The sequence below is a fragment of the Ascaphus truei genome, chromosome 20 (genome assembly GCF_040206685.1).
Source record: "Ascaphus truei isolate aAscTru1 chromosome 20, aAscTru1.hap1, whole genome shotgun sequence".
In the NCBI taxonomy this organism is placed as follows: Eukaryota; Metazoa; Chordata; class Amphibia; order Anura; family Ascaphidae; genus Ascaphus; species Ascaphus truei.
This window is the reverse complement of record NC_134502.1, coordinates 31,546,732-31,557,747: the sequence shown is the minus strand read 5'-3', so window position 1 is coordinate 31,557,747 and position 11,016 is coordinate 31,546,732. Positions and strand designations below refer to the sequence as shown.

Sequence of the window (11,016 nt, the reverse complement as noted above, 5' to 3'; positions counted from 1 at the left end):
CCGGAGCATGTATGTAACACAGGCACACCCTGCATTAACGTACACAATGGGACCGGAGCATGTATGTAACACAGGCACACCCTGCATTAACGTACACAATGGGACCGGAGCATGTATGTAAAATGAAAATGTACTTAAAGTGAAGCACTCCCTTTTCCCCACGTCTCGATGCATGTACTGTACTGCAATCGTTATATACGTGCATAACTGATGTAAATAACACATGTGTAACAGGCTCTATAGTCTCCCCGCTTGCGCACAGCTTCGATACAGGTAGGGAGCCGGTATTGCTGTTCAGGACGTGCTGACAGGCGCATGCGCGAGCTGCCGTTTGCCTATTGGACGATATGTCCTTACTCGCGAGTGTACTTAAAGTGAGTGTCCTTAACCCGGGGTATGCCTGTAACTAACATGGTCATCAGGATAAAGTCTGGTAATCAGTCTCCCTAAAGGAATTTCACTTATCTTACATAGTATTATTCTAAGAAACAGATCCGGTGCCCCTGCTTCAGCTAAGTGTAGGTAGGGAGCGGTGCTGTTGGGGAGGTAATAGATCGTGAGTCGAGGTAACGAAAAGAATCCCAAAAAGAAGCACTTAGGCCCCCAGTCTCAATGATGTATGTGGAAGTTGAAATGATCTTTTAACTGATCACAATAAACTAAAATATAGCGTATTAAAATAGAAATAATAACTTTTTTCCATATAGCGTTTTTCTCACAATAAGGACGCACTGCGCTTCCCAATTACAGCACATCGGATTGTTACCGCTATTTCATTCTGATCAAGAATAACATTATTTTTTTTATTTTCTATTTTCCTCATGTTTATAAGAAGGGTTCCTATTTAATTGTAGTCGGGTGTAAAACCTTAATGCAGTTATTCTAACTGACAGCCCTTATTGGGAAATCTCTCTTTGAAGATTCTGTTGATGATTGTCTTCTAAACGCTCCATTTCCCCATCCTAAAATCTTATCTCTAATCAGTCCACAGATGTTGTAATAACCCGAGGAGAGTGATGTAAAGATACTCCAGTTTCAACCGGTTAGAGGAGTTCTTGCTAAATCTAAAAGGGGGGTTGGGTGGGAGGGGTAAACTCAAGAAGATCCGGCATTGGGTTGGCTCATTCTGGGATGGGTTGGTCTATAAATAGTCAACACTGTTGACATCTCTTGACATCTCCAGTTGAGTTCCTCAAGAACCCACCATGATGCTCCAAGCGGTCTCATCCCTCCTCCTTCTCTCTCTCTTCTCAGTAGGATACGGGCAGGATCCCACTTTCATCAGTGTCCCCAACGGAGGTAGATGGGGGAACTGGGGACAAGTTCAATCTTGTCCCAACGGATTCCGTGCCAAAGGATTCTCTCTCAAGGTGAGATAAATATATATAATAATAATATTATTTCTTGCATGGCAATGTATGTGCTTCTGTATATGGGATTGTGATGTCACAATGTATAAATTGCCCCGCAGAACTTACAATCTAATTTTGCAGGCGCAGTCAAATTTTTCATCTTATGCCAGGACTACTTCAGAGGCCAGCTAATTACTGCAAAAATCTCCTTTATAACTGTGACTAATTGCTCACTCTTTGTATTTACTGTCTAAATGAATGATACTGGAAAGCCTTCCTTTTACAAATCCCCTTTAGTTTCCCATAATAAAGAGACATTTTCCCTCTAAGAAATCTCTTTTTATTCTCCCCATCCGAAATCCTCTTTTTAGATGATTTCCCCTATATAGAAATCCCCTATATATTTATCTACGAGACGTTTTCTTTACTGTTTCCCATATTAGACACTGTGTTTTTACATAATACATGAAAGCAGATACTATATATGGGAAATATTACAATCCTCGTTACTTCCCCTATTACAATCCCACTATTATATCCCTCGCCCCTTTCCCTATAAGAAACCTCCTTACATTGCCCTAATATAAATCCTTTTACTCTCCCTATCAGTAATTACCATTGTTTTTCCTATATAGATAACCCCCCCCCCCCGTACTATCCCCCTGATAGAAATCCTTTTTCTCTCCCCCTATTAGAAATCTCACTTATTCTCACCTATTATCACCCAAATAACTCCCCTATTAAACATTACATGTATTCTACCCTTTAATAAATACCTTTTACTCCCCATATTAGAAATTATGATTACCCTCCCCATTAGAAATCCCCTTTACTCCCCATATTATAATCCCCCTTACTCCCCCCTATTAGATATCACCCTTACTCCCCATATTTGAATCCTCTTTACTCCCCCTATTAGAATCCCCCTTACTCCCCCAATTAGAATCCCCCTTACTCCCCCTATTAGAAATCGCCCTTACTCCCCCTATTAGAATCCTCCTTTCTCCCTCTATTAGAAATCGCCCTTACTCCCCCCTATTAGATATCGCCCTTACTCCCCATATTAGAATCTCCCTTACTCTCCCAATTAAAATCCCCCTTACTCCCCCTATTAGAATACCCCTTACTACCCCTATTAGAAATCCCCCTTACTCCCCCTATTAGATATCCCCCTTATTCCCCCTATTAGAATCCCCCTTACTACCCCTATTAGAATCCCCCTTACTCCCCCTATTAGAATCCCCTTACTCCCCCTATTAGAAATCCCCTTTACTGCCCCTGTTAGAATCCCCCTTACTACCCCTATTAGAAATCCCCTTTCCTCCCCCTATTAGAATCCCCCTTACTCCCCCTATTAGAATCCCCTTTGCTTTCCCATTATCCCCTTAATCCCAAACCTCACTATAACACCCTCCTGCGGTTTCCATTCCCTTTAATTATTGCCGTTGTGATCCATTCACTAAGAATTGCCCCATAACTCCATTCTGCCCCCACTGCTGCCTTCTTACCCCATTTAGGTCTGTCCCCTTATCAAGCCCCTAATGAGAAGTGTCACTTATACCCCATAAAGTGCCCCCTTGTTCTAATATCCCACAATTAGCATTTATCTGAGAAGCAACATAGGTAAATTATATGGCCATGACAGTGACGTGTTTAATGGGATAAAGGGTCAGTCCCACGTAGGGGCAAAGTGACCTAATGACAGGGACGTGTTTAATGGGTTAAAGGGGCAGTCCCACGTAGGGGCAAAGTGACCTAATGACAGGGGCGTGTTTAATGAGTTAAAGGGTCAGTCCCACGTAGGGGCAAAGTGATCTAATGACAGAGACGTGTTTAATGGGTTAAAGGGTCAGTCCCACGTAGGAGCAAAGTGACCTAATGACAGGGACGTGTTTAATGGGTTAAAGGGTCAGTCCCACGTAGGGGCAAAGTGACCTAATGACAAGGACGTGTTTAATGGGTTAAAGGGTCAGTCCCATGTAGGGGAAAAGTGACCTAATGACAGGGGCGTGTTTAATGGGTTAAAGGGTCAATCCCACGCAGGAGCAAAGGGACCTAATGACAGGGAGGTGTTTAATGGGTTAAAGGGTCAGTCCCACGTAGGAGCAAAGTGACAAATGACAGGGACATGTTTAATGGGTTAAAGGGTTAGTCCCACGTAGGAGCAAAGTGACAAATGACATGGACGTGTTTAATGGGTTAAAGGGTCAGTCCCACGCAGGAGCAAAATGACCTAATGACAGGGACGTGTTTAATGGGTTAAAGGGTCAGTCACACGTAGGAGCAAAGTCACCTAATGACAGGGACGTGTTTAATGGGTTAAAGGGTCAGTCCAGCATAGGGGCAATGTGACCTAATGACAGGGACGTGTTTAATGGGTTAAAGGGTCAATCCCACGTAGGAGCAAAGTGACCTAATGACAGGGACGTGTTTAATGGGTTAAAGGGTTAGTCCCACGTAGGGGCAAAGAGACCTAATGACAGGGACGTGTTTAATGGATTAAAGGGTCAGTCCCACGTAGGGGCAAAGAGACCTAATGACAGGGACGTGTTTAATGGGTTAAAGGGTCAGTCCCACGTAGGGGCAAAGAGACCTAATGACAGGAACATGTTCAATGGGTTAAATGGTCAGTCCCACATAGGAGCAAAGTGACCTTTTGACAGGGACATGTTTAATGGGTTAAAGGGTCAGTCCCACATAGGGGCAAAGTGACCTAATGACAGGGATATGTTTAATGGGTTAAATGGTCAGTCCCACGTACGGGCAAAGTGACCTAATGACAGGGGCATGTTTAATGGGTTAAAGGGTCAGTCCCACATAGGGGCAAAGTGACCTAATGACAGGGACATGTTTAATGGGTTAAATGGTCAGTCCCACGTAGGAGCAAAGTGACCTAATGACAGGGACATGTTCAATGGGTTAAAGGGTCAGTCCCACATAGGGGCAAAGTGACCTAATGACAGGGACGTGTTTAATGGGTTGAGGGGTTATGAGTAGTTATATATGAGATGGATACATTGTAACTGATCTTCCTGATACAGGTGGAAGGGAATCAGAGGGGTGGGGATGATTCGGCTCTGAACGGGATCCGGCTGCACTGTGTTAGCAGGAACAATATCGATGAAAATGTAATCCAGTCTGCTGAAGGAAGGTGAGCAAGTCTCTTCTTCACATGTACAGAGCTTTCCAAACCTCACAGGTCTCTTCTTCACATGTACAGAGCTTTCCAAATCTCACAGGTCTCTTATTCACATGTACAGGGCTTTCCAAATCTCACAGGTCTCTTATTCACATGTACAGAGCTTTCCAAATCTCACAGGTCTCTTATTCACATGTACAGAGCTTTCCAAACATATATTAAGATGACAAGAAGTTGGGGTGTATAGGGAGCAGTATATAAGGCAGCGAGGAGGGCAGCAAAATATTGGGGTATATAGGGAGGGAAATTAAGGCAGCTGGGAGGATAGCAGGTTGTTCGGATGTGTAGAGAGGGTTATCACTAGGAGATTAAGGGAGGAGGCGATACCACAGATTAAAAATCCACTTTACCCTCACCCTAATAGAGATTCCCCTTACCCTCACCCTATTAGAGATTCCCCTCACCCTCACCCTATTAGAGATTCCCTTTACTCTCACCCTATTAGAGATTCCCCTCACCCTCACCCTGTTAGAGATTCCCTTTACTCTCACCCTATTAGAGATTCCCCTCACCCTCACCCTATTAGAGATTCCCTTTACTCTCACCCTAATAGAGATTCCCTTTACTCTCATCCTATTAGAGATCCCCTTTACCCTCACCCTAATAGAGATTCCCCTTTCCCTCACCCTATTAGAGATTCCCTTTACTCTCACCCTATTAGAGACTCCCTTACCCTCACCCTATTAGAGATTCCCTTTACTCCCCAGAAGGACGTAGGACAGGGCCGATGCCACTAGTATAGGTAATTGGTCAGATCTCCCCTAAAGTTCTGTTCCAAGTCCTTCAGGTCAGGTCACCTCTGCAAAAGGACTTCAGACGTTTTCTCTTCACCACTAACCATGTCCTCCTCCTTCTCTCTCAGCTGGGGCTCATGGACCTCCACTTTTTGGTGTCGCAACAGCCACCTCATTTCTTTCTCCTTGAGAGTAGAGTCACCACAGGGGGACGGTGACGACACCGCCGCCAACAACATCAAATTTAAGTGCTCAGACCAACGGGAACTCGAGGGAACGTCAACCTCATGGGGGACATACGGAGACTGGAGCCAGTCCTGCAGATACGGGATCTGTGGCATCCAGACCAAGGTGGAGCCAAACCAAGGAAAGGGGGATGACACGGCCCTCAATGATGTCCAATTCTTCTGCTGTAGCAACTGAGTCTTCTCTCTTCTCAGTTTCCCCATGAAGGGTCTCCAGTTGGTCTACATTCAATCAGGAAATTCTTGGGAGGGAGAGATGGGGGGGGGGCTGGTTATGTCTGACATTTCTAAAAATAGCTGGTGGAGTTGGTTGGAGATGCAGATCTTTTAGGTCCCAAATTAGTGGGACATTTGTACTTTTCAATTTGAAACTGCGAAATAAAATTGAATTTTCACGTAGCGTATTTGCCTGACTATAGGGCGACCCTGAATACAAGATGACCCCCTCATTTCTGTAGTAACTGGAGAGAAATAAGTTTACAAACACTGCCTCTCTCTGTCTGTCTCTGTCTCTGTGCCTCTGTGTCTTTGTCTCTCTCTCTCTCTGTCTGTCTTTCTCTCTCTCTCTCTCTCTCTCTCTCTCTGCCGCTGTGTGTCTCACTCTCTGTCTCTCTCTTTCTCTGTGTCTATCTCTCGGTCTCTGTGTCTATCTCTCGTTCTCGATCTGTCTCTCTCGGTTTGAGCTTCCTGCCACAAGCAATATGGCCGCTTCAGGCCCCCAAGGTGGAGCTTCCTCCATTTTACCCTCCTACCTCATACATCCGACTGCTGATTGGCTCTCAAAGTAAGTGGGCCGATTATAAGGCGAGTATGTACTTTTCAACTTAACTTTATTTAGTTATAACCCCACCCTTTAACTCCTTCTATTACCCCATGTAACCATATATGAAAAAAAGTCATCTCCACATATCAATTACCCCGTCGACCAACTAGCAGCATGTCACAGTATTCAGGATATAATGAGCGCGTGCGTATGAATTTGATGTATTGTCCCATAATCGCAGAAGGGTAAATAACATGATCTGGAGGGGTGCTGAATGTGCGGGGGAATGAGAGGGGAGGGGCACGTATGACACCTAGGCCTCTAGCTTGGGGTATCGGGGTCCTGGTGGAGTCATCTGTTCCATGCGAGGAATCAGGTGTCGGTGTAGAGTAAGACGGAGGGGAGATGATGAGGTCCGGTTTTGACATGTTAAGCTTAAGATAGTGATTAGACACCCACGCCGAGATAACAGAGAGACAGCTAGTGATATGAGACTGCAGAGAAGGGGAGCGGTCAGCAGAGGAGAGGTAGATGTGGGTGTCTCCTGCATAGAGGTGGTAGGGAAAACCCAATGACTGTTAGTTTGCCAAGGGAAGAGGTGCAAGTGGAGAAGAGTAGAGGTCCTAGAACAGAGTCCTGGGGTTTACCAGCTGTGGGTGGGAGTGAGGAGGAGGGGTTGCCAGCACCGGAAACACTGAACGTGCGGTGAGATAGGGGAGGTGTAGGGTTGCCACATTAACGTTTTTTATAATATGGGGAAACATCTTCAGGACGCAGAAATCTGATATCACCGACCTTCCAAATTACTCTGGACCCGGCGGCAACAGCTCCCAGAGGCGACTGCGCCCGTTCCGAGTCACGCGCGACATCGCACTGACCTTCAACAGCCTCTCTCTCCTTGTGGGCTTTGTCACTATAAGGAAGATAAATGAACAATCCCCTCTCTCCCACACAGTGGCGCAGTGCTCCTGTAACTCTTGCCTCTGTCACAAATACTTACAAATATTTCAGCCCTGAGCCTAGCGATCCCACTTCTGCCACCAAAAATATGTCTGTCACGGTAGACCAAACTGTTCCAGGGATCGTAAACACAAGACAGAAGGAGACAGTTAAAGAAACAGGGAGCAACACAATACAAAGTATAACTTGCTACAAACCCGAGGTACAAGGCACTCCCAGCTCACTAGGTGCAGGGCACTGTAAAGCTAACTTACCCTTGACCGGTCCTCAATCCCAGTAACTCCGGTCCACAGTTCACTTTCCAGTTGGTCTCTAATCACTTATGGTTAGGGGCTTAGGTTAAGGGGCTCAGGTTACGAGCTTAAAGTTGTATTAGGGTAAGGGGTTAAGGTTTTTAGGGTAGTGGTTAGCATTAGTGTTACAGGTTAAGATTAGGTTTATTTTAGGGTAAGTGATAAGTTTGAGGGCTTACCTCGGCGGTGAAGCGGCCGGCAGAGAGATGTCCAGGCGGCGAGGTGAGTGGCGGCTATATGCTCATGGCAATTTGGTTGGGGATAAACGGCAGAAACCAACTGTCCTATACCAATGCTGGGCTGTGCTAAGGTGGCCTTGTCTGGTGATGTCCTTCCGGTCTCCTGCTGGTTTATATATACAGTGTATATACACACACTGTATCTCCTGTATCTCATGCTGGGCTGGTACTTGGGCATCATAGGTTCAAGGGGTCGAGTTGAAGTGGAGACCTCCTGACACCAAGGTTTGGACTTGGTTGCTTCTGCACGGGGTACTGAATCCCTCACAGGGAGACTGTATTTCCCATCAGATGTCCTTCTAATCCTCCACCCGGCAGCAGATTACACAGCCAGAGTCACCAACATGTGTGAAAGAGTTTGTTTCTGAATAAGGATTCAGGCTGGCTGCAGTCAATCATTGATCTTAGTTTAATGGTTTGTAAAGTGAATACAAGAAGTATCTTAGACGATGTCCAGCTTTGAGTAGACAAGTCTGGCCAGTCCCTGGTATATCCATTTAACAAGTCAATGCCGTGAGACAAAGACACATAGGTATATATATCATGTCCCTTTCATTCAAACATACATCATTCCCATCTATCCTAAAAGCTGCTTCCAGAAACACTCTACTCTTTCCTAAATCTGTCTCAGCGTCTGCCCTGCTGAAATCCCTCTCCTGGCTTCTTATCAAATCCCGCATCTGGCACTCAATTCTCCTCCTCACTTTTAAAGCTTTACACTCTTCGTCCGGTGTAAGCAGCGCTATAATGAACACAACACCCCCTAACAACGTGCACCTCAACATGTCATTGCAGAGGAAATAAAACCTAACTGCAGTTGTAATTTCACATATAAGAAATGTATAGGGGGTGTAACACAGAACGCAGTCTCTTGTGCAATAAGCCCTGTAATTAGGGAATGTAAGTTCATGCCGGTCCATTACTCGCCTCACGATATGGCTGACATATATCAAAATACTTCCCAGAAGATTCCCCCCGTCCAAGGACTAGGCTTAGTAGCTGTCAGCAGCATGAATACGTTTGCACTGGTGCAGCCAACGCTGAGAAAATAGCTGGGGGTCTCCTCTCTCAACTCATGGACACCGCTGATTGTAGAGCGATCGGAGACACACGGATCCAACTAGTCCAAGGGAGCAAAAACCAGGGAGTCAAACGGAGGGCACCTCAGCAGACACAAGAGTTACCCCTTTAAATGTAAAAAAACAAGGACAATTTACTGGGACAATTGAGGGTTCCTTGGGTCTCCGGTCCCCAAGGGTGTCGGTGGACACGGCTGGGTATGTGATCCTGGTCCTCTATTTTCATCCTGGCCACCCGAAGAGATGCCTGGGGTGCACCGACGAGGGAGGCGCGATACTGATGGCGGCGCTCTCCTGGGGGAAAAGTCGGTTATGCTGCTGACAACGAGTCAGTAATGGCCATGTGAGGGAGGTGGAACAATGACTGACATGGAATTGTAGAGTTTATGCCGTTTAGAGGAGTTTCTTATCCAGGTTTTTAGGTTATTGTAAATTAGTATCGCAAAATGTGGAGATATTGTTGTGTAAGGTTTAATACTGTGAGCGTTTATAGGTTGCGTCCTTTTTTTTTTCTTATAGCTTCTCTAGGTCCTTGTTGCGGTTGAGGGGTCCAAGTTGGCTCCAGTAACCCACAATGTGTCCTCAAGAGGTTACTCCCCAGTTTTTCCAAGGGTACAGGAGATATGGGACATCCCAGCTCCTTTTTGTTTCTCCCCTTCCCCCCCTCACCCCCCAGATAGGGTACTGCTCCTTCCCAGGTGCGATTCCTCAGTTACAAAAAAATAAACAAAGCGCATGTCAGAGCGCCCGCTCTGCTTTGAGTAACAGCGTCTGCCAGTAATGATTCAGACCTCACTTGGCAACCACAGAGGCAGGCAACAGCGCGGCACATGCGCAGAAGCGGAAATCAACTCGGTGTTCAGCAAACCGTTTGACAACAATAAAATACACCTTGGAATATGAATAATAAAAGTATATAGGTTGAATGGTATCTCTCCTACGCGGCGTTTCGTAGCTCAACAGGCCACTTCTTCAGCTGTTGCCTGCCTCTGTGGTAGCCAAGTGAGGTCTGAATCATTACTGGCAGACACTGTAACTCACAGCAGAGCGGGCGCTCTGACGTCACAGAAGGGCCCGCAGGACCACGCCGTCACGCTGCCTGACTGATCGGGAAACACAGTGAGGTCTGCAGAGGAACCTGTGTACTACTTGCGAGCAAAGGACAACCACTCCCCAGGATCCACTAAGCGCATTGACGCTATTTACAGGACATTGAGACTGTGGCAGAGTCATCAATTATCTGGCATTTCACCTACCTGTAGGTGGAAAGGAGAGTGAAGCTCTGGTGGTTCCTGGTTGCAGACGCTGGTAACTGCCACTCTGTGGTTCTATGCTTGATTAATCTACCTTGATGTACGCATAACCTTGAAACACCTTATATATAAACATAGTTTATTACGTTTTTCACGATGAGTGTTGTGCGCTTTGTTTGTTTTTTTGTTACTAGATTCTAGGGTCTTGGGCTACCCTTTACACAGCAGCAGACGCTCATCTACATTGGTATATATTTATTTACCTTTTCCACATGGTGGGGTGTGTTTTTTTGATTTAAATTGACATCACAATTAACACTTTGTATTAAGTATATATTTTAGTGCGCACTTATTTATTTTTTCTATTAGCGATTCCTCAGTTAACTTACCTCCAATCTTTTTTCCCCCACCTATCCCAACCGGGGGTTCATCCTCACAGTCTGGTGCTGGCCGGGCACAATGATCATGAGATGGTTGGATTATGATGCTCCTCAGGGGAGCCCGATCATGGTTGACATGCCCTTTAAATGTCATAAAGGGTCATCTCCTCTAATGTTAAGGGTCTTCGCAGCACCTGTAAGAGACGTATGGCCATGTCCTTGGGGTGTCCCCACCTTGGTGCGGATGCCACAGATCCCGTATCTGCAGGTCGGGCTCCACTCTTCGTCAAACACCACTGCAAGCAAAGAAAAAAGGATGTTCCGTCGGTCTGAGCACTTAAACCGGATGTTGGTGGTGGCAATGTAATTTTCGGCACTGTGCCCGGGAATTTGCTCTACTCTCAAGGAGAAAGCAATGAGGTTGCCGTGTAGACACCATATAGGGGAGATCCATGAGCGCCACCTGAGAGAGAAGAATGAGAACATGGTAAGTGGTGAAGAGAAAACGTCCTAAGACCT

At 45.9% G+C, this 11,016-nt stretch overlaps 1 protein-coding gene across 1 annotated transcript; it reads left to right on the top strand.

Annotated features, from left to right (window-relative positions):
• Positions 1 to 1,157: 1,157 nt before the first annotated feature.
• On the top strand, positions 1,158 to 5,929 carry LOC142470851 (vitelline membrane outer layer protein 1-like). The gene is made up of 3 exons (XM_075577650.1): positions 1,158 to 1,370; positions 4,394 to 4,503; positions 5,414 to 5,929. The coding sequence occupies exons 1-3, from the start codon at positions 1,206 to 1,208 to the stop codon at positions 5,706 to 5,708; spliced, it is 570 nt and encodes a 189-aa protein (XP_075433765.1). The 5' UTR covers positions 1,158 to 1,205; the 3' UTR covers positions 5,709 to 5,929.
• Positions 5,930 to 11,016: the final 5,087 nt, after the last annotated feature.